This window comes from Podarcis tiliguerta, assembly GCF_965153285.1.
Source record: "Podarcis tiliguerta genome assembly, contig: HAP1_SCAFFOLD_201, whole genome shotgun sequence".
Lineage (NCBI taxonomy): Eukaryota > Metazoa > Chordata > Lepidosauria > Squamata > Lacertidae > Podarcis > Podarcis tiliguerta.
Window position 1 is genome coordinate 16,196 of NW_028148588.1, and position 24,290 is coordinate 40,485.

Sequence of the window (24,290 nt, forward strand, 5' to 3'; positions counted from 1 at the left end):
GCTATCTAACAGGACCACTGAATCAGCAAATGAAAGCAGTAAGCAATGTACAGTACTATAAAAGAAATAAAACAGGTGATAAAAATTAAAATTACTGTACTTTTCTGTGTGTAAGACTAGGGTTTATTTATTTGAAAATTCTTTCAAAAATGGGGGGTTGTCCTATACACGGATACAATCTCCCCCCATTTTCTTAATTTGGAGTCCCCCAAAATAGGGGGTGTCTTATACACAGAAAAATATAGTAATTTTTTTCTGACCTGCACTGACGATAGTCATTGTTTGGATGGGGGGCTTTGATCCATTTTTGCAGTCACACAATCAATCCATCAGTAGCTGAACTGGGCTCCACATGGTCACAAAAACAAATCAACCGAAAAAGCATCAAAGCTAAATAAAGAGCAAAAAAAAAAAAAAAAGTGCCAAACTTCATCCGTTCCGAAAGTCCATTTGACTTTCCAAAATGTTCAAAAACTGAGGCGCGGCTTCCGATTGGCGCCGTCGCCCCAGAGTAGCCGACAGCCGAATTTGATGTTTGGCGTTCGAAAACCAGAACACTTCCTTCTGGGTTTTCGGCGTTTGGGAAACAAGGTATTTGAGAACCAACGTACCACAGTATGTCCCATGTTCTGCAAAGTGGGCTGGGTGTGCATCCAAAGACACAGGGATGAATTTTGTCTACCCAGGCTAAGACTCCCAGTCTGCTATCCTGCGTACACAGAGAAAGTCTGCCCTTCCGTTCTGCCCTGAAGAGGAACAGCTGTCAAACCTGGACTTCCACAGCATGTCCTTCTATAACGAATAGATTATACCCCCAAATTCTCATGTCCGCACACAGTCCTACCACATAGGCTTGAAAGTACCCTCCTGGTTTTTAACATCTCCGAAAAATGTTTGAGTTTTTTTTAGACCAGGCACCCCCAAACTTGGCCTTCCAGCTGTTTTGGGACTACAATTTCCATCATTCCTGACCACTGGTCCTGTGAGCTAGGAATGATGGGAGTTGTAGTCCCAAAACAGTGGAGGGCACAGTTTGGGGGTGCCTGGATTAGGTTTTCCTCTCATTTTGATGTTTCTACGGTGAACCCCTTTTGTTTGTCCTTGCTATATCTTTCACTGAGTTGGAAGGAGAGGTTTAATAAGCGCATTGGCCAGATACACCACTCCTAACACATCATATGTGTTAAAAATCATTGATTTTTATCCACCCTTGGTGCCCTGTTACCTGAGGGATCTTGGCCATCAGCTGATAAAGTGGCGGCACTTTTACTCCTAGCTAGGGAGGCCTGGGTGGGGGTAAGCAGGCGGCTGAGCATGTTGCTCTCCAGAGGACTGACCTGGGAACGGCGAGCTGGAGGGCGGGAAGAAACCAAAGAGGATTGCAACAGAAAATCCAAAAACAAAGCAAGCAGCCTAATGAAGCGAAGTATGGGAGACTATCGCAGGTCAAAATGCATTTAGAAAAAAAGAACATCATGGAGAGACAGTGAGAGCCTACACCAGGGGTCAGCAAACTTTTTCAGAAGGGGGCTGGTCCACTGTCCCTCAGAGCTTGTGGGAGGCCGGATTAGATTTTTTTTGGTGGGGGGGAATGAACAAATTCTTATGCCCCATAAATCACCCAGAGATGCATTTTAAATTAAAGGACACATTCTACTCATGTCAAAACACGCTGATTCCCGGGCCGCCCACGGGCATGGGTTTGCCTACCCATGGCCTACACTCACATATGATTTAAAACACATTATTCTTAAGGGAAGCTCAATAATTTTAAAATTTTAAAGCCCAATTTATATCAAAGCAAGAAACAGGTAAAAATACATGTTTTTAAAATCTGTTTTTCAGCCATCCTGCACTGCTAGTGCACAAATGACATACAGTCCTCCTGCGGAAACCCCACTGATGTTAAGTATGCCTGCACATTTCTTTTTCGTCTTAATGTGGTTAATGTAGGCAAAGATCCTGGTGGATTGGCGCGCTTTACATTAACAGTGGATAGCTGTTATATTTGATTATTAAACACAGTGGTACCTCAGGTTACAGACACTTCAGGTTACAGACTCCGCTAACCTCGGGTTAAGAACTTTGCTTCAGGATAAGAACAGAAATTGCGCAGCGGCAGGCCTCATTAGCTAAAGTGGTGCTTCAGGTTAAGAACAGTTTCAGGTTAAGAACAGACCTCTGGAACAAATTAAGTTCTTAACCCAGGGGTCTGCAACCTTTAAAACAAAAAGAGCCACTTGGACCCGTTTCCGAAGAAAAAAAAACCTGGGAGCCGCAAAACCATTGCGACATTTAAAGCATGCGCGCCGCTGCCCTCCTATCTGACAGCGGGCGGGAAGGTGACGTCGGGACGGTGCATGACTAACGCACGCACCGCCCCCATGTGACGCCACAGCGCCCGCCACAGTGGGGAATGTCAGGGCGCACAATGCGCCTCCTCCCCTCGCTAGTATCTGCCCCGGAGCCGCGGCAAAGGTGTAAAAGAGCCACATGCGGCTCCGGAGCCGCGGGTTGCAGACCCCTGTCTTAACCCAAGAGGTACCACTGTATTCTTAGCAATAAGACCAGAGTTTATTTAAAAAACGGCTTTCATTAGCAACCAATTTTCCCACTTCTCCTGTTTTTCGGGCTGGGCGGAAATCTGTTTTTTGCACCTTTCTGCTCTGCTTGCAAACCTTTGGATTCTGGCTGCTCAGAATTCGGAGGAACTTTGTTGTTCAGTCTGTTTAACGAAGAACTTCTTTTAGTTGAGCCTGCAAGGATAAAATCGTGCCACGATTAGCTTTGCATATAGTAGCATGTATATCAATCAAGGCAATTACGAAGATTGACAGAAGATGATTACGCACTTCAATCTGAATTGCAATGTGTATAAAACTCCACGTAGATGGAAAGAGGAAGCACATTCTCGATTAATTCAGAAAGCAATTATTGCTTGGTGGAAATTTCTCAACCACTTGTTTTTAATTGACAGGGTCTGTGAACTACCCTTTCTAATTGGCTACAACCCTAATTTGCTTTGTAAATGCTCTATGTCACAAATACAGTCTTGTGCGGAAGAGGTCAGTATCCCAATGGTAGAAAATCTACTGTATTTCCCCCAATTTTTTTAAGGTTTAAAATTGGGGGTTGTCTTAAACATGGAATGTTGCCATCCATGATTTATTCATTTTGGTCTCAAAAAAGAGGGGTCATCTTATACACAGAAAAATACGATACTTCGCATGTAGAGAACACCCCAGGGTCAACCCCTGGGGGTCTCCAGGTAGGGCTGGAAAGACCGCTATCTGAAATCGCAAGGAACTACCACTAGTTAGTATGAACAGTATTGACTTAGATGGGCCAGGTACATTCTTCCACCTTTGGTGGACGTGCCCAAGGATTAAGACCTTCTGGGAGATGATTTACAATGAACTGAAAAAGGTGTTTAAATACACATTTCGGAAGAAACCAGAAGCCTTTCTCCTGGGCATGGTCAACCAACAGGTTCATGTGAAGGACAGGACATTCTTTATGTACACTACAACAGCAGCAAGAATACTCATCGCACAGTATTGGAAGGCACAAGAATTACCCACGCTGGAAGAATGGCAAATGAAAGTTATCGACTACATGGAATTGGCAGAAATGACTGGCAGAATCAGAGACCAGGGAGAAGAGACGGTGAAAGAAGATTGGAGGAAGTTTAAAGACTACTTACAGAAATACTACAAGATTAATGAATGTTAGAACGACATCAGATTGAATGTAAAAGGTTATTGGTTAAAAATCTTAAAAATTAAAAGATTCAATATTTTAAGCTATAAGTATTGAATAAGTTAAATTAGGATATTTAAATTAAGACAAGAATTTAAATAAGACAGAGGGAAGGGATTTGTTGTTTAATTGTATGATTTGGAATACAGGGAAGGGAGGTTTGGGGAAGTCGGAGAAATAAGTTAATGCAAGGCTATTATGAAGATAAAATTGTTTTCATTTTTGGTGTTTTCTTGACCTTTTTTTGGTTGTTTTCATGTTTGTGTAATCGTGTACTTTTTTCTGTTTTGTTTGTTGTTTATTGTATGTTGTTTTTACTTTTCATGTAAAACTTAATAAAACATTTATAAAAAAAATAAATGACTTAGATGGGCCAATGGTCTGATTGTGGGGAAGGTCCCAATGCCACAAAATAACAGTAACGGGGGGCTCAGTGCAATTACAGCACGTAGAGAATGAACCATCCGCCCAGACTTAGGCCCAGTTCATCATCATCATCAGTTTTTATTTATACCCCGCTGTCAGGGAAGAGTTAGAAGTTTTCAGCTTATCAGAGGGAGAAAGCATTCCCCAAGGGGGGAGGGAGAGCAGTGAATCTAATAGAAGGGAGCAAGAGGAACAACAGGGAGGGACCGGCTGTTCCCAGGAAAGGCAAGGGTTCAGTTCTAGCTCAGATTCGGAGGAGGGGAGATACAGGCCAGCTCTAGCCAGGAGGGTAGAAAAAAGAGCAGGAAAGCGAAGGGAAGGGCGCCTTCGCCATTTTGAGAGTGGCTGGTCATGGAGAAGCAGAGCTCAGAAGGTATCTGAAAGAAGTGACTCTGAGGAAGAATAGTTAAGAACCGTTTATAAGATTGTTTTGTTAACACGCAATAAAAAGTTTTATAAAAGAACAAGAAGCATTTGTGTGGTGATCTGAAGAGGACAACGACCAGTCCTGACAGAATACCTTCTGCTCTGCGCCTCTTCACTATACGTAAAGAAGGAGAAGCCAAAATGGAGGGAGCTGTGGCGCCAGTTGGGCAAGGAGAAACCCCAGCGCTCCAGCTAACATTACAGGACTTATGGCAACAGAACTTACAGTTGAAAAGTCAAGTCGACATACTATCAGCAGCACTGGGAGAACATAGACCCATGCTTCAAGCGACGTGTGGAGATAGAGTGAGTAAAACATTTACTGTACATCCACGTAGCTTCAAGGGAGAAAGCTCTGAATACATGGCTTTCAAGACAGAAATTTCTTACATAATTGAGATAAAGGATAAAGAATTTCAATCTGAGCAAGAGAAGGTTGCTTATGTGATTAATTTCTTGGAAGGGAGGGCTAAGGACTGTGTTATACCCCTAATATCTCGAAGGGATGCCGCCCTAGGAAATTTACAAATTTTTCTGCAGTATCTAGACACGATTTTCTTAGACCCTGCGCATGAAGTAACCACAGCTAGGCAGCTGTTGAGAATGAGACAAGGAAAAGAAACTGTGGGACTTTATTGGTCCAACTTCAGTTTGCTGGTGCAGAAATTAAAATGGGATCTGAATTCCCCAACAGTTGCAGCCCTTTTTAGGGAAGGACTGAATACTGAGATTTTAGACCAATTGGCCCAAATGCCAGAACCTAGTTCCTTGGACTCTCTGGTCCGAATGTGCCTGCAATTGAGCCTACGCGTGGAACGGAGGGCTAGTGAAAAGAAGGAACAATGGCGACCACGGTGGCGGGAAAACAACATTATCGAAAGTACAGAGAGCAGAGCGGGCAACATGCCAGGACGAGAGCGGCCAGAGCCCATGGAATTAGGAGCAGCCAGACCCCTCCCAGTTACTACCTCTTCCATGATAAGAGGAAATACAGGGAGAGGAAGAGACATGAGGCGTTGCTTCGTCTGTGAAAAACCAGGGCATCTAGCACGACAATGTCGCAATCGTAAAGGATGGGAGTCTCTATCTGGAGCAGACATGGGAGAAGACAATTGCCCAAAGGAACTGCGTCAGGGAAACGAATGTCCCCGGCTGGAAATGGGAGCTTGCAGCCGGGTGGAGAAGCAATAGAAGGCTCTCACGCGGAACCACCTATCCCAGGACTAACGGTGAAGGTGCAACTACAACTACCCAATGGACACAGGGTCCAGGTAGAGGCGCTGTTAGACTCAGGAGCGTCAGCAGATTTCACAGACCAGAAATGGGTACAGGAACACAAAATCGCTTTGTTACCTTTGAGTTTCCCACTGCGAGTGAAAACAATCGACGGCAGACCACTACTGTCAGGAGAAGTGACTTATGAGACTCCACCAATGAGAATGGATATGGGTCATCAATCAGAGACCAGGGCATTTCATGTGACCAAACTAGCTGGGCACCCGATGGTGCTGGGCATGAGTTGGCTCAATTGTCATAGAATCATAGAATCATAAAGTTGGAAGAGACCACAAGGGTCATCGAGTCCAACCCCCTGCCAAGCAGGAAACACCATCAGAGCACTCCTGACATATGGTTGTCAAGCCTCTGCTTAAAGACCTCCAAAGAAGGAGACTCCACCACACTCCTTGGCAGCAAATTCCACTGTCGAACAGCTCTTACTGTCAGGAAGTTCTTCCTAATGTTTAGGTGGAATCTTCTTTCTTGTAGTTTGGATCCATTGCTCCTTGTCCGCTTCTCTGGAGCAGGAGAAAACAACCTTTCTCCCTCCTCTATGTGACATCCTTTTATATATTTGAACATGGCTATCATATCACCCCTTAACCTCCTCTTCTCCAGGCTAAACATGCCCAGCTCCCTTAGCCGTTCCTCATAAGGCATCATTTCCAGGCCTTTGACCATTTTGGTTGCCCTCCTCTGGACACGTTCCAGTTTGTCAGTGTCCTTTTTGAACTGTGGTGCCCAGAACTGGACACAGTACTCCAGGTGAGGTCTGACTAGAGCAGAAAACAGTGGCACTATTACTTCCCTTGATCTAGATGCTATACTATTGATGCAGCCCAGAATTGCATTGGCTTTTTTAGCTGCCGCGTCACACTGTTGGCTCATGTCAAGTTTGTGGTCAACCAAGACTCCTAGATCCTTTTCACATGTACTGCTCTCAAGCCAGGTGTCACCCATCTTGTATTTGTGCCTCTCATTTTTTTTGCCCAAGTGCAATACTTTACACTTCTCCCTGTTAAAATTCATCTTGTTTGTTTTGGCCCAGTTCTCTAATCTGTCAAGGTCGTTTTGAAGTGTGATCCTGTCCTCTGGGGTGTTAGCCACCCCTCCCAGTTTGGTGTCATCTGCAAATTTGATCAGGATGCCCTTGAGTCCATCATCCAAGTCGTTGATAAAGATGTTGAATAAGACAGAACCCTGTGGCACCCCACTTGTCACTCTTCTGCAGGATGAAGAGGAACCATTGATGAGCACCCTTTGGGTCCGGTCAGTCAGCCAGTTACAAATCCACTGAGTGGTAGCATAGTCAAGACCGCATTTTACCAGCTTCTTTACAAGAATATCATGGGGCACCTTGTCAAATGCCTTGCTGAAATCAAGGTAGACTACATCCACTGCATTCCCTTCATCTACCAGGCTTGTAATTCTGTCAAAAAACGAGATCAGGTTAGTCTGACATGACTTATTTTTCAGAAATCCATGCTGACTATTGGTGATCACAGCATTCCTTTCTAGGTGCTCACAGACTGTTTGCTTAATGATCTGCTCCAGAATCTTCCCTGGTATTGATGTCAGACTGACTGGGCGGTAATTATTTGGGTCCTCTCTTTCCCCCTTTTTGAAAATAGGGACAACATTTGCCCTCCTCCAGTCTGCCGGGACTTCGCCTGTTCTCCAGGAATTCTCAAAGATGATTGCCAGTGGTTCTGAGATCACATCTGCCAGTTCTTTTAATACTCTTGGATGCAGTTCGTCTGGCCCTGGAGACTTGAATACATCTAAACTAGCCAAGTATTCTTGTACTATCTCCTTAGTTATTCTGGGCTGTGTTTTCTCTGCTGAATCATTTGCTCCAAATTCTTCAGGTCGGGCATTGTTTTCTTTATCGGAGAAGACTGAGGCAAAGAAGGCATTGAGGAGTTCAGCCCTTTCTGTGTCCCCTGTTTGCATTTCACCATCTTCTCCTCTGAGTGACCCCACTGTTTCTTTGTTCTTCCTTTTGCTACGAACATACCCATAAAAGCCTTTTTTGTTGCTTTTAACCTCTCTAGCAAGCCTGAGTTCATTCTGTGCTTTAGCTTTTCTGACTTTGTGTCTACACGTGCTGGCTATTTGTTTGAATTCCTCTTTGGTGGTTTCCCCCCTTTTCCATTTTTTGTACACATCCTTTTTTAATCTTAACTCAGTTAAAAGTTCTTTAGATAGCCACCCTGGCTTCTTTAGGCACCTTCCATGTTTCCGTCTCATTGGTATTGCCTGAAGTTGTGCTTTTACTATCTCCCTCTTAACAAACTCCCAGCCATCATGAACTCCCTTTCCTTTTAGTATTACTGTCCATGGGATCTCACCCAGCACTTCCCTAAGTTTTATGAAGTCGGCTTTCTTAAAGTCAAGAAATTGAGTCCTAGTATGCTTGGCTGCTCCTTTCCGCTGTATAGTAAACTTCAGAAGAGCATGATCACTTGCGCCTAATGATCCTTCCACTTCTACCCCATTAACCAGGTCATCAACATTGGTTAGGACCAGATCTAAAATGGCTGTTCCTCTTGTTGCTTCTCCCACTTTCTGGACAATGAAGTTGTCTGCAAGGCCAGTGAGGAATCTGTTTGACCTTATGCTCTTGGCTGAGTTTGACATCCAACAAATATCCGGGCAATTGAAGTCCCCCATTACTACTATCTCCCTTCCTTTTGCATGCTTGGCCATCTGTTCCAGGAAGGCATCATCTATGTCCTCCGTTTGGCTTGGGGATCTATAGTAAACTCCCACAATGAGGTCACTGTTATTCTTCTCTCCCTTAATTTTGACCCAAATGCTCTCACTTTGGCTTTGAGGTTCTAAATCTTGGATCTCTTCACAGGTATACACATCCCTGACATATAACGCCACTCCTCCTCCTTTCTTGTCTGGTCTGTTTCTCTGAAATAGATTGTATCCCTCCATTTTTACATTCCAATCGTGGGACTTATCCCACCAGGTTTCAGTGATGCCTATTATGTCATATTTAGTTTGCTGTACCAAGAGCTCAAGCTCATCTTGTTTATTTCCCATGCTTTGTGCATTAGTGTACAGACATTGAAGTCCATTAGTCATTCCCCCGTGTCTCTTATTTAAGGAATTTTTCCTCCCACCACTAGGTCTGCTTGCTGTTTGCTCCATTTGGTCTATGACATTTGGATGATCATCTTCATCAATTGATAGACTCCTACCTTCAGGAGCACTGTCTCCCTCCCCCACATTAGTCAGTTTAAAGCCCTCCTGATGAGGTTTCTGAGATTTTTGGCAAAAACATTCCTCCCAACCGTTGTGAGGTGCAACCCATCGCTTGCCAGAAGTCCATCTTCAAGAAACTGCAGTCCGTGATCTAAGAATCCAAACAGTTCCTGTTTACACCATTTGCGAAGCCAGCTGTTCACTTCCACTATTTTCCCCTCTCTCCCTGGGCCACGTCGTTCAACTGGGAGGACAGATGAGATGACGATTTGTGCATTTAATTGCTTCAATTTCCTGCCCAGAGCCTCGTAGTCTCTTTTGATCTTCTGGAGGCTATTGCTTGCAGTGTCATTGGTTCCCACATGAACCAAGAGGAAGGGGTATTTGCCAGTGGGTTTTATGATTCCTGGCAGTCGTTCAGTTACATTTTGGATCTTAGCCCCGGGGAGACAGCACACTTCCCGAGACATCTTGTCAGGCCCACAGATCACTGCTTCTGTTCCCCTCAGTAGGGAATCCCCTATCACCACTACACGCCTCCTCTTAGGTTTGGTCGGGGTTCTTCTGTGAGCGGTCCGTTCCAAGGTCACCTGCACATTCCCTGAGGACTGACTTTGCTGCTCATCTTCATATACCTGATCGACTGTAATGAGGGAGAGATCCTCAAATGGAGTCTGCTCTTCGTCTTCCATGCTAGGGGAGAGGACCTCAAAGCAATTGTGTATTTCTAAACAATCAGAGCGAACCCTGGGCCTCCTACTTGAGTCACGTTTCTCCACATATCGGGCTCCTGTGTTGGTGAACTAGCCTCCTTCTCAGGGGAGTCCCCTGCCTCCTCCTTGGTGGAGACGGTGTGCTCTGCTGCTTCCAAGAAGAGCTCCAGCTCTCTAATTCTTTGGAGCGTAGCTACACGTTCCTCCAGTTGCTGGACTTTGTCTTTTAGGAGGGCAATCAACATGCAATTGCTGCAGGTAAAGCTGCCTGCAACCTTTGGCAAGATGGCAAACATTGCGCAGGAACCGCAGGCGACCGCAGCTGTTCCCTCCCCCTCCATCTTGAGAACGTGTCATTGGGGGTGGCTACAGCTGTCCTGCATAATAAAAAGCGTGAAGACAGGACAAATAACTCCCCCCCAAAAAACCCTAGGTCTCCCCCAACAAACGTTTGAGACTAGCTCCCCTAAATCTAAAAGATGGATTAAACTGCGCTGGCCTGCAAGCTCTGATAAGTTCCTCCCACAGCTAATCACCTGCCTCAACAGAAACCCTGCCCCCTCTGACCTTTGCACAGGGAGAGCAGCTAATCAGCCACAAAGAATCACACCCAATGGTGCTGGGCATGAGTTGGCTCAATCGTGACAATCCGATGATTGCCGGGCATCAAAGGTCTTTGGTTTTTGGTTTGATCTATTGTATGACACATTGTTTGAGGCAAAAGGGAAAAATCTTGGTGGAAGTAATGGGAACAGAGGTAGAAGGGAAGTTGATGGGGAATGAAAGTGAGATTCGGTCACAATATATTGCTTATCGGGATGTTTTTTGTGAAAAAGAAGCGGATAAACTTCCACCACATAGGCCCTATGATTGCAAGACAGACCTAGTCCCTGGGGCACAGTTGCCACCAAGCAAGATATATGCCATGTCGGAAGTAGAATCTGCAGCATTGAGGGAGTTCCTGCAAAAGAATTTGCAGAGAGGTTTTATTAGAGAGTCCACGGCCTCTGGGGGTGCTCCCGTCTTTTTTGTCAAAAAGAAAGGGGAGGAAGGGGCACCAAGATTAGTATGTGACTTCAGAATCCTTAACAGTCAAATGAAGCCTCGCGTGTGCCCACTGCCACGTATAGATGACCTCTTAGAGAGAGTAAGGTCAGCCAAAGTCTTTACCAAGCTTGATCTACGAGGAGCATATAATCTGATAAGGGTCAGAGAAGGGGATGAGTGGAAAACCAGTTTTTGTACTAAGTATGGTGCATTTGAATTCTTGGTAATGCCTTTTGGCTTGCAAAATGGCTCAGGGGTATTTCAAACCTTCATCAATCACGTCTTAGCAGGTATACTGGATCAGTTCTGTGTCTCTTATTTAGATGACCTCTTAATATATAGTGAAAGCATGGAGGAACACGTAAAACATGTCACACAGGTGTTAGAGAGATTGAGGACCAACAGGTTATATGTGAAGTTAGAGAAGTGTAAGTTCCACACACAAAAGGTGGAGTTCCTGGGATATTGCATTTCCCATAAAGGGGTGCACATGGACCCCAGTAAAGTTCAGGCAGTGGTAGAATGGGAGGCACCTAAAACTAAGAAAGATCTACAGAGGTTTTTAGGATTTGCTAATTTCTATCGTAAATTCATAGGTAATTACTCCAAAATCACAACGCCACTGACTGATTGTCTAAGAGGCAAGGGGCCATTCAGATGGTCTGAGGAAGCACAGAAGGCCTTTGATAAATTAAAGGTGGTGTTTGCTTCAGAAAAATATCTTATGCACCTAGATCCAAGTAAGCGTAAATAGGTAGAAACAGACGCCTCTGATAGGGCTATTGGGGCCATTCTGCTGCAACAGGACAAGGAAGGGGACTGGAGACCCTGTGCATTCTACTCTAGAAAATTAAATCAATCAGAACAAAACTACACCATATTTGATAAGGAACTTTTAGCTGTGCATGCTGCCTTTAAAGTGTGGAGACATTTTTTGGAAGGGGCGTCACATCAGGTGGTGGTACAAACAGATCATAAGAATTTAGAGTATTGGAGAACTGCTAGACAGCTAAACCAAAGGCAAATTAGGTGGGCAGAGTTTTTTGCTGGGTTTAATTTTAGGATTGAGTACATACCTGGGCATCAAAACATTCGTGCAGACGCGCTATCGCGCAAACCTGAGTATATGGAAGGGGAAGCACCTCCCAAGTTGCGAGAAATGCTGAGATCGGATCAGTGGGGGTGTGCAGCCCGTAGTAGTGGATGGCAGGGAATTCCAGCAATTGACAGTAACAGATGAGTTTGCACAAAAGAAAATGGAGGAACTGAGAAAAGTAGAGGGGAAGAGGAAGGTTTCAAAGAAAAAGATGGATTGTTGTACAGGAGAGGGGTGCTGTATGTACCTGCAGGTGAATTAAGAGGTAAAGTGTTGAGGCAACATCATGATAACCCGACTGCAGGACATTTTGGTAGAGAAAAGACCCTGTATCAGATCACACGGCAGTTCTGGTGGCCAAAGTTGAGGGAGGAAGTAACACAATATGTAAGAGGTTGTGAAGTATGTCAACGAGCCAAGGCACCCAGAGCAGCTCCCACAGGGTTGTTGCAACCTATGCCCATGCCGGGAAGGCCTTGGGATGTGGTGTCTATGGATTTTATAACGGATCTACCGTCATCGCATAGGCAAACAGTGATCTTTGTGGTGGTTGACATGCTAACCAAGATGGCACATTTCATACCATGTACCAAAATTCCGACTGCACAGGAAACTGCAAAAATGTTTTTAGATAATATTTTTAGGTTGCATGGTTTGCCATCACAAATCATTTCAGATAGAGGGGCCCAATTTACATCACAATTTTGGAAGAGGTTAATGCAGTTACTAGATGTGGAGCTAAGCCTCACGTCGGCGAGACACCCGCAAACCAATGGGGAAGCTGAAAGAACGAATGCAACACTACAACAATATCTGAGGTGTTATGCTGGTTATCAGCAGAGCGGGTGGTTAGAGAAGTTGAGTCTAGCAGAGTTTGCGTATAATAATGCAATGCATGTGTCTACGGGCAGAGCCCCATTTGTGGCAAACTATGGCTTGCACCCAAGGGCATTCCCAGGTCAAGAGGAGCAGTTAGCAGTACCAGCAGCAGAACAAATGATAGAGGAGTTGAGGTGCATTCATGAGATATTGAAAGAGGATTTGGAAGAAGCTAAAGAGGCTTACAAGAAAACTGCAGACAGGCACCGGCGAGTTGGGGAAGAAATCCAAGTAGGGAGCTGGGTATGGCTATCTACCAAGGGACTACCAATACGAGGGAGGTGTAAAAAGCTACAACCAAGGAGATTGGGACCTTTCCAAGTAAAGGCTCAAATTAACCCAGTCGCTTTCAAGCTTCATTTGCCTGAAAATATGAGAATACACCCTGTATTTCATAGATCTTTATTGTCAGTGTTTGTACCAGCACATAAGTATCAAATTTCAAGGGAACCACCTCCTTTTCCCACCATGATAGGGGAAGAGGAGACCGAAGTAGAAGAGATATTAGACTTGAGAATAAGTAGGAGGAAATTACAGTATCTGGTTGTATGGAAAGGATTAGATGAGTCTGAGAACTCATGGGAACCAGCAGAAAAAATTAACGTTCCAGAATTGCAGAGAGAATTTCATAGAAAATATCCCCACAAGCCAAAACCCCATAACTGGCATCTTCAAGAAATTTTTGAAGAGACAGATAGCGAGGAAGAGGAGTTCATAGGGTTCGGTCCTTCAGAAACAGAGGAGAGCGAGGAGGAGGAAGGGGGGCTTAGGGGAGGGGGTGATGTCAGGAAGAGTTAGAAGTTTTCAGCTTATCAGAGGGAGAAAGCATTCCCCAAGGGGGGAGGTAGAGCAGTGAATCTAATAGAAGGGAGCAAGAGGAACAACAGGGAGGGACCGGCTGTTCCCAGGAAAGGCAAGGGTTCAGTTCTAGCTCAGATTCGGAGGAGGGGAGATACAGGCCAGCTCTAGCCAGGAGGTTAGAAAAAAGAGCAGGAAAGCGAAGGGAGAGGCGCCTTCGCCATTTTGAGGGTGGCTGGTCATGGAGAAGCAGAGCTCAGAAGGTATCTGAAAGAAGTGACTCTGAGGAATAATATTTAAGAACCGTTTATAAGATTGTTTTGTTAATATGCAATAAAAAGTTTTATAAAAGAACAAGAAGCGTTTGTGTGGTGATCTGAAGAGAACAACGACCTGTCCTGACACCTGCCCATCTGGCTGGGTTTCCCCAGCACAGACTCAGGCCCAGTTCATTAATAATAATAATAATTTATTATTTCTATCCCAACTGTCTGGCTGGGTTTCCCCAGCCACTCCTGGCGGCTTCCAACAAAAGAGTAAAAATACATTAAAACATCAATAATTAAAAACTTCCCTAAACAGTTCAGAAGTCAATGACTTCCCATTCGAGGCTGACAGGCACACAGCCCTTCCTCTCTGTCATGGCCACGAGACCAGAAGATTTCACTTCAAATTTTAAGGAAACCAGCTGCTGTTAAATCCAACTCAGGAAACTGGGGTTTGTTTATATTACATTATGGTTTGACTCCCTGGTCCTGAATGGGGCAACTATGCCCCTGAAGGACCAGCTGCGCAGCCTGGGGGTGATCTTGGACCCAAGGAGGCACAGGTCCATTCTGTGTCCAGGGCAGCTCCATCTGGGACGCAGGATGAGACCCTACCTGCCCAGAGTGGCGCATGCTCTGGTTATCTCCCGCTTGGACTACTGCCATGCACTCTACATGGGTCTGCCTTGGAAGGTGACACAAAAACTGCAACTAATTCAGAATGCGGCAGCCAGACTGGGGACTGGGACCGCTGAGACCATATAACACCAGTCTTGAGAGACCTGCACTGGCTCCCCATACGTTTCCGAGCCCAAGTCAAAGTGTATTAAGAGGATGCTGGCGAGGCAGGCTGAACCTTTCTGTAAACAAGGATTTCATTCTTCCCAAAAGGAAACCTTCCTCTGCGGGTCAATTTGTTTTTCTTTCTTTTTTTAAAAAAAATGATATTTATTAAAAGTTTTATAGTTACAGGGAAAAAAGAAAAAGACAGTATATATATATATATATATATATATATATATATATATATATATATACCGTATTTTTCGCCCCATAGGACGCTCCGCCCCATAGGACGCACCTAGTTTTTTGGGGGGAAAATAAAGGAAAAAATTTTTATTTCCCCCCCAGGCGCGGGGGCTGGCTCGGGGGAAGCCTGAGCTTCCCAAGACCCCAGCCCCCAGAACAGGCTGCCGCCCCAAGTCTTGCGGGCCCGGCGGGATGCACCTCCGGTGCGCGAGGCTTGTGGACATCTGCCTGAAGCAGGGGGCGGGCTCCGCAGCTCACCCCCTGCTTCAGGCTGCAGGCTGCCGCCCCAAGCCTCGCGCGCCTGGCGGGACCTTCTGCCGGGCGCGCGAGGCTTAAGGACATCTGCCTGAAGCAGGGGGCGGGCTCCGCAGCTCACCCCCTGCTTCAGGCTGCAAGCTGCCGCCCCAAGCCTCGCGCACCTGGCGGGACCTTCTGCCGGGCGTCCGAGGCTTGTGGACATCTGCCTGAAGCAGGGGGCGGGCTCCGCAGCTCACCCCCTGCTTCAGGCTGCAGGCTGCCGCCCCAAGCCTCGCGCGCCTGGCGGGACCTTCTGCCGGGCGCGCGAGGCTTGTGGACATCTGCCTGAAGCAGGGGGCGGGCTCCGCAGCTCACCCCCTGCTTCGGGCTGCAGGCTGCCGCCCCAAGCCTCGCGCGCCTGGCGGGACCTTCTGCCGGGCGTGCGAGGCTTGTGGACATCTGCCTGAAGCAGGGGGCGGGCTCCGCAGCTCACCCCCTGCTTCAGGCTGCAAGCTGCCGCCCCAAGCCTCGCGCACCTGGCGGGACCTTCTGCCGGGCGCGCGAGGCTTGTGGACATCTGCCTGAAGCAGGGGGCGGGCTCCGCAGCTCACCCCCTGCTTCGGGCTGCAGGCTGCCGCCCCAAGCCTCGCGCGCCTGGCGGGACCTTCTGCCGGGCGTGCGAGGCTTGTGGACATCTGCCTGAAGCAGGGGGCGGGCTCCGCAGCTCACCCCCTGCTTCAGGCTGCAGGCTGCCGCCCCAAGCCTCGCGCGCCTGGCGGGACCTTCTGCCGGGCGTCCGAGGCTTGTGGACATCTGCCTGAAGCAGGGGGCGGGCTCCGCAGCTCACCCCCTGCTTCGGGCTGCAGACTGCCGCCCCAAGCCTCGCGCGCCTGGCGGGACCTTCTGCCGGGCGTGCGAGGCTTGTGGACATCTGCCTGAAGCAGGGGGCGGGCTCCGCAGCTCACCCCCTGCTTCAGGCTGCAGGCTGCCGCCCCAAGCCTCGGGCGCCTGGCGGGACCTTCTGCCGGGCGCCCGAGGCTTGTGGACATCTGCCTGAAGCAGGGGGCGGGCTCCGCAGCTCACCCCCTGCTTCAGGCTGCAGGCTGCCGCCCCAAGCCTCGCGCGCCTGGCGGGACCTTCTGCCGGGCGTGCGAGGCTTGTGGACATCTGCCTGAAGCAGGGGGCGGGCTCCGCAGCTCACCCCCTGCTTCAGGCTGCAGGCTGCCGCCCCAAGCCTCGCGCGCCTGGCGGGACCTTCTGCCGGGCGCGCGAGGCTTGTGGACATCTGCCTGAAGCAGGGGGCGGGCTCCGCAGCTCACCCCCTGCTTCAGGCTGCAGGCTGCCGCCCCAAGCCTCGCGCGCCTGGCGGGACCTTCTGCCGGGCGCGCGAGGCTTGCAGATGTCTTCCTGAAGCCTGGAGAGCGAGAGGGGTCGGTGCGCACCGACGCCTCTCGCTCTCCAGGCTTCAGCGAAAGCCTGCATTCGCCCCATAGGACGCACACACATTTCCCCTTCATTTTTGGAGGGGAAAAAGTGCGTCCTATAGGGCGAAAAATACGGTATATAAAGAAAGTAAAAAAAATTAAGAGATAGTACATCAAAAATAAAAGCAAAAAGAAAAAACAATACCTCCACCCAACAAGAAAAGCAAAAACATTTAAAAACACATCCATTTTTCATATCTTTATCTTTCAATGACTTATTTCCTCAACCTCCTCCCACCTCCCATTTCTGTATTCCAGTTAATAATTAAATCAGCAAATCCTTTCCATCTTTCACTGCTTTGTATCATTTAATTATCTTAATTTATTTTAACCTTATCTTACCATCAATATCTTAAAATTTATCTATACTTAAATCTAAAATCCTTAAATCTTAAATCCTTATCCTATTTCTACTAAAGTCATATAATTTCATTCCACCATCTCCAATCACTCCTTAATTATGCTATATTACTCTAAATAAAATTTTGAAATTTCCAATCTTCTTCCACCGTCTCTTCTCCCTGGTCTCGGACTTTGTCAGTCTTTTCTATCAGTTCCATATAGTTCATCAACCTGGTGCTCTTCTATCCGAGGCTCTTAACTCTTCTCCCTGTCCTGTCTGCAAATTTCTTTTAATGCCAAAAATTAAGTCCCAAAGGGCTTCCTTCTTGGCAGCTCCTTGATTCCATCTCAGCAAGTTTGCCCATACTCCATATTCAAAGCTGTAATCCAAAAGATGTTCCTAGACATACTCCAAAGGCCCTTTGAGACTAAAGAGCTCCGCATTTCCAATCTCTCCCTCAGTGCCTCCTTCCATAGGGAAATCTGCCCATCTTCAGTCCAAGCGGGGCACCATCTCTCCGATTCTGACTCTCAAGCTCCATCACCTCTGAATTCAGCTTATGTCCATCAATTTGTTTCTGTGGGGCCAAGACCACCACTTGAGTTTCTTGGGATGCAGAAGCAGTTTGTTCCATCTTGCCATTTTAAAATTGGTTCCTGAGTCACATCCCGAGTAGTTCCTGTAAAAATGTTCACTTTTTGTTCCAAATCAGATACACTTTGTCCCAGATTATCAATTTTCTTTACCGTCAAGTCCGTCTTCTCATGTAGTTGTTCCAACAGAGCATTTATTTTGTAAAATGCATTCACTAGAGCTTCTTGTTTTTCCATTCTTATCCAGAGTCTTGTCCAAGGTCGCTTATTTCACAGCCCTTGGTTCTTAGTGAAAAATTCCACTTCACTGTTGCAACAGTTTCAAAAGCTCCCTCTGTAGGCAACAGTTCCTATTTGTATCTGTCCTTGTTATTCCAAATTCAAATCCAATATCGAAGTTACTGTTCAACTTTTCTCCTTTTTAAGTGCCAAAAGAACAATAAAAAGGATATACAGTGGTGCCTCGCAAGACGAAAAGAATCCGTTCCGTGAGTCTCTTTGTCTAGCGGTTTTTTCGTCTTGCGAAGCAAGCCCATTAGCGGCTATTAAAGGCTTAAGGGATTAGCGGATTAGCTGCTAAAAGGCTATTAGCAGCTTAGTGCCTTAGAAAAAAGGGGGTGGGGAGCGAAAAAAACCCCCCCAGGAATCGCAAGACATTTTCGTCTTGCGAAGCAAGCCCATAGCAAATTCGTTTTGCGAAGCACCTCCAAAACGGAAAACCCTTTTGTCTAGCGGGTTTTCCGTCTTGCGAGGCATTCGTCTTGCGGGGCACCACTGTATTCAACTGGGAGCCGCCCAGAGTGGCTGGGGAAACCCAGTCAGATGGCCGGGGTATAAATAATAAATTATTATTATACTATTGTTGTTGTTATACTGTTGTTGTTGTTGTTGTTGTTGTTGTTGTTGTTGTTGTTGTTGTTGTTGTTGTTGTTGTTGTTAATAGATGGGTCATTGGTCTGATCCAGCAAGTTTGTTCTTCTCTTCTTATGACTGAGAATCAGCCATATTTAGAATCAAAGAACCATTATCACAAATCAAGATAACTAGATCTGACTCTGTAATTCTCTTCTGCAGGTGGAGGTTAACATGACCATATGTGGTCATGAAGTATGAACTTGTGCAGCCCATGCACAACCTTGCCTGCTGTCTGTGAAATCTAGAAAGTCTCAGGACAGGAGATGTACATAAATCACTTTTAATAGTAAACGGTTGAGGGAATCTGACTCTATGTGAGAAAAGCCTCACACAATACAGCAGAGAATAATTGGGCATACAGACAGAAGTACATTGCAAACCATGTGCATGATATGGCTGCTCTCTTTGCCATGCTACTTTAGATGGCCGGCTGGGGATGCTAGCAGCAGGATCAGAGAATGCAAGGATAAATGTGCAGACAGTGATTTAAAGAAGTCGAATTGTAGCAGAGGGAAGCTGCGGGTGGGTGGGGGGAGTACTATACAACATGTACCGTATTTTTTGCTCCATAGGATGCACTTTTTTCTTCCTAAAATGTAAGGGGAAATGTCTGTGCGTCTTATGGAGCGAATGCGTGGTCCCTGGAGCTAAATTGCCCAGGGTCAAAAAGCAGATCATGCTCTTTTTTTTGAAAGAGGGAAGTGGGTGTTGAAACAAAGCCGCTGATTGGCAAGTGATCGGGGAGCGAGATAAGGGACGCTAGCGATAAAGGAGGCTGCCTGAGAGGGGGGAGGTAAAGACAGCAAACTTGCAAGGAGAGGAGACAGGAAGACTAAAGCAATGAGGAGAGAAATTAGAAGAAAAGGAGGAGCAAAAAACTGCTCCAGCTGAGGAAAAGACACTAAGGCAAACAAGAGAGAAGGGGGTGTTGAAAGGAAGCAGCTGATTGGTAAGCGATAAGGGAAAGAGATAAGGGACGTGATAAAGGAGGCTGCCTGGGAGGGGGGATCCTCAGGATTTTTACATTGGGTCACCTCAAATTCACCATCAGATCACGTAACATGTCCATGGCTATAGCCTGCACCAAAAAAATCACGCATCCACTTTTTTGTGTGGCTGCAATGGTGCAAAAACCTGATTACAAAGCACGGATCCACATGGATCCTCAGGATTTTTGCATTGGGTCACCCCAAATTCACCGTCAGATCACCTAACATGTCCATGGCTACAGCCTGCACCAAAATAATCACGCACCCACTGTTTTGTGGGAGCCGCAATGGTGCAAAAACGTGGTTACAAAGCACAGATCCACATGAATCCTCAGGATTTTTGTATTGGGCCACCCCAAATTCACCATCAGATCACATAGCATACCCATGGCTACAGCCTGAACCAAAAAAATCACGCACCCACTGTTGCCTGGGGCCGCAACGGCACAGAAACGTGGTTACAAAGAACGGATCCACAAGGATTCTCAGGATTTTTGCATTGGGCTACCCCAAACTCACTGTCAAATCACATGTCTGTGGCTACAGCATGAACCACAAAATCATACGTCCACTGTTTCGTTCAGAATATTTTTTTTATTGTTTTCCTCCTCTAAAAACTAGGTGCGTCTTATAGAGCGAAAAGTATTTGTTTTCAATGTTTTTGAACTGTGTTTTTTCTTCTCTCAATTTCATTTCATTTTTTTCTGTTGTTCTATTTTTGCTGTATTATTTAAATAAATATTTTTTTTTAAAAAAAGGAAAAGGAAAAAAAAGGAAAGGGGGGGGGAACCGCCACCAATTTTCAGACACCTGACTACTGTCCTTTTCCATGTAGAAGACACCCCCATGTATAAGATGACCCCTCTTTTTTGAGCCCCAAATGAAGAAATAATGAATGGCAACATTCTGTGTACAAGACTACCCCCAATTTTAAACTTCAAAAATTTGGGGGGAAATATAGTCTTATACACGGAAAAAAACAGTACTTAAGTCTTGGGTCAAATGTAAGTGCTTGTGATTGACAGCATGCAAATCCTGATGGGTTAGTATGGAAGAGTAGGTGGCAACAAAAAAGGAATGGCAGGATAAATTATTAGATTATGCTGAATTGGCCAGATTAACAGAGATGATTAGGGGACAATCCAGATAAGAATTCCAAAAAGAATGGGGAAAATGGAGGGAATACTTTCCCAAAAAGTGCCGCCAAATATATACCTGGACTTGTTTCGATTAATTTCTACAGGAGACTTTGTGGTTTTTTTTAATCATGATTAGGAAAAATAGTAATAATCCCATACAAAAGAAATAGTATACAAGAAGTAAATAAGGAGGCCATTTACAGGATAAAGGAAGTCTTTTATTTTTATGTTATCTTTGTGTAAGAGGATAGGAGTTTAATTTTGATAATTAAATTGTCAATGGTGGTGGGTTTGTTTGTATGTATGAGTTGTTGTGGACTATGTTGTAAATAAAGGTAAAGGGTAAAGGGACCCCTGACCATTAGGTCCAGTCGTGGCCGACTCTGGGGTTGCGGCGCTCATCTCGCTTTACTGGCCGAGGGAGTCGGCGTACAGCTTCCAGGTCATGTGGCCAGCATGACTAAGCCGCTTCTGGCAAACCAGAGAAATCAGGGGTAATAATTTGGCTTTCTGAATTCCAGAACTGAGGGGATCTGCAAAGTGTCTACCATGACTCTTCTGTTCTAAGGGACCTTGTCACATCCAGCAACCAATGGGTGGAGATATGCACTGTCCGCTGGGTTAACAAATTGAGTCAAAAAAGGGAATTTAAGGCCAAAATATCATGAAGAGGTGTAAAGGTGGAAAAGCATACTATGTTTTGCTGTTTTGCAAACATACACTCACCCTTGCTGGGAGAATTCAGACGTGCTGCTGAGGATGAAAGGCGCTTATTGATGACAGTTTCTGCTTGCTTAAGGTTTGCTGAAGAGGTAGAGCGCTTGCTGCCTGAAAAAAGGAATTATTACTTTAGCACAGGGTAGATTTAAGTTCTCAAACTGAATCTGTTCCGGAAACCAAAGCATTCCAAAACCAAGGTGTGCTTTCCCATAGAAAGGAATGCAAAATATATTACTCCATTGGAGACTTTGAAAAACAACCCCTAAAACAGCCATTTCACATGAATTTTGCTATCTGGTCTGCACTCTTTATAAAGACTTGAGGAATGAGATTCTCACCCCTCTTTTATTGTCCATTCCGGGTCACCCAACCACTGCCAGTCTCCTTCCTCTTGGCAGGTCAAGAGGAGCAGAGGACAGCAAAGGCTGCCAGGTTTTGAGCTGGGCCATCAGAAGATCCACCATTTGGCTGCTTATTGAGGACCCTAAAGTGTCTTTTATACCATCGAATTTGATTTCTGTTCTCTGTATACTGCATTCCTGTTTTGTTGCTATGGCTGATGGCTGACACAAATAAAGATTCATTCATTCATTCCAACTCTTGAGACACAGGCACAACTCCTAAAAGGATGTCTGCCTGGGACATGCAACTCTGGGGTCTCAGATTCAGTTCATAGAAATAGCAGGGTAGCAGACTGGGTGGGTGAACAGGTAGGCAGGTAAGGAGTTCCTATGGTGGAGGCAGCATCTAGGCTATATTACACCAGACACCAGAGAATATTCCAAGGGGCCATGCCTAAGGTTTTCATGCAGTGTATACAATAATCTTATGAGCAAGCAGGTCATATGAATTCTTTCGATCTCAAAGAGGAAGTAGCAAGTCAGTTGCATGCAAGCTATTGCCAGGTTAAGAGGAACGCAGCTCTGCGTGGGTTATGGAAGGCCTTTAAGCAACACCGTTCTAGACAGGAAGTTACCGTTGCTTAAATCCAGCTATTGAAGGAGAATGCCAAGGCTAATTGGGTTAGTTCAAATAATAGCAAGCAGGCAAATAGATACTAGACCCACCTTCATCTGGAATTGGTGACTCTGTGAAATAAAGTTTGTAAACGAAAATCACAATGATGAAACAAGCATGAGAGAATTCACAAGGAAAACATTCAGAAATAAGGGGCAAGGCAGGATTAAGGTTCTTAATCTTAAATAACTGGCACTCTTATTGAACAATCCCATTACAAGATGTAACATTAGTTAAATCCCCAATCTGCCAGTACCTAACAACATAGGAAGCTGTCTTATACTGGGTCAGAGCATTGGGTTCACCTAGTTCAGTACTGCCAACATTGGCTGGCAGAAGATGTTCAGGGATTCAGGCAGGGAACATTCCCAGCTCTACTTGAGATGTGATGTATTGAACCTGGGCTCTTCCAAATAATAATAATAATAATAATAATACTGCCACAACTAATAATAATAACATTTCTACCCTGCCCATCTGGCTAGGTTTTCCCAGCCACTCTGGGCGGCTTCCAACAAAATATCAAAATGCAATAATTCATCCAATATCAAAAGCTTCCCTAAACAGGGCTGCCTTCAGATGTCTTCTAAAAGTCAGATGGTTGTTTATTTCCTTGACATCTGACGGGCAGGCATTCCACAGGGCTGGTGCCACAACCGAGAAGGCCCTCTGCCTGGTTCCCTGTAACTTCGCTTTTCTCAGGGAGGGAACTGCCAGAAGGTCCTCGGGAGAGGGACCCCAGTGTCCGGGGTGGAGGTGCTCCTTCACGTCTACTGGGCCGAGGGCTTTTAGGGCTTTCAAGGTCAGCACCAACACTTTGAATTGTGCCTGGAAAGGTCCTGGGAGCCAATGTAGGTCTTTCAGGACTGGTGTTATGTGGTCTCGGGCTGTGCAAATGCAAAGCATGTGCTCTGTCACCCCAAGGGCCTGTCACCCTTACAAAGATACTGTTTCAGCCCAGGAGGACATCAAAATGTAGATTAAGGGAGTTTATGCCCCTTTTGATATTAATATTCAATATGAATGCAAAAGACTCAGGTGTTATCAAGCACCGGGAAGCCTCACAGAAACTCGCCTACTCTTCACTTCATTATTACACTCCTATGACAAGCAGAATCCGACAGGAGCGCCCTGCTCCAAACGGGACAGGTTTTAACAGTGTGCCACCGGACCCGATTAACTATTTTTAAGGTAGAAATGTCTCTAGGAGGAGGCACCCACAAGGGAAATGGAAAGCTTGTCTATTTAAAAAGTTCCCCCTCTGCTCAATCATTTTTAGTCATCTGAAGGCAGCCCTGTTTAGGGAAGCTTTGAATATTGGATGAATCATTGTATTTTAATATTCTGCTGGAAGCTGCCCAGAGTGGCTGGGGAAACCCAGCCAGATGGGCGGGGTATAAATAATAAATTGTTGTTGTTGTTGTTGTTGTTGTCAGGAAAGGGAATTAGCCATGATAGCTAAGTGAATGTCCAGGCTCAAACAGAAAGTTCTTCCAAGTAGCCGTTGTGGGGGTGGTAAACAGCAATGGGTGGCTATTTCCTCCATGCACTAAACTGGGATTCCTGGAAGCAACTGGCAGGCCAATGCCAAAAACAAGATGACTAGATTTATTGTATTTAAATAAAGATGAGTGGGGTATAAATAATATATTATTATTATTATTATTATTATTATTATTATTATTATTATTATTATTGTCATTGGTCTGATCCAGCAAGTCTGTTCTTCTATTCTTATGACTGAGAATCAGCCGTATTTTGGATCAAAGAACCATTATCACTAATCAAAATAACTAGATCTGACTCTGTACTCATTCTCTCCTGCAGGCCAACTTCGAAAATCAAATGTCTTAACACGTGGGTAGACAGATTAAGGCCTGGGGGCTGGATCCGGCCCAATCGCCTTCTCAATCCGGCCCA

At 45.7% G+C, this 24,290-nt stretch overlaps 1 protein-coding gene across 1 annotated transcript in view; it reads right to left on the minus strand.

The window, feature by feature from the left end:
- Positions 1 to 22,567, minus strand: part of LOC310669983 (uncharacterized protein) — a gene marked incomplete at its 5' end in the record, with an annotated part of 36,714 nt that extends 14,147 nt beyond the window's left edge. The window contains 4 exons of the mRNA XM_083458560.1: positions 1,226 to 1,351; positions 2,658 to 2,756; positions 21,360 to 21,461; positions 22,421 to 22,567. Coding sequence (XP_083314686.1) covers positions 1,226 to 1,351; positions 2,658 to 2,756; positions 21,360 to 21,461; positions 22,421 to 22,567 — 474 coding nt within the window. The remainder of the gene's footprint in view (positions 1 to 1,225; positions 1,352 to 2,657; positions 2,757 to 21,359; positions 21,462 to 22,420) is intronic.
- Between the last annotated feature and the right edge of the window lie 1,723 nt (positions 22,568 to 24,290).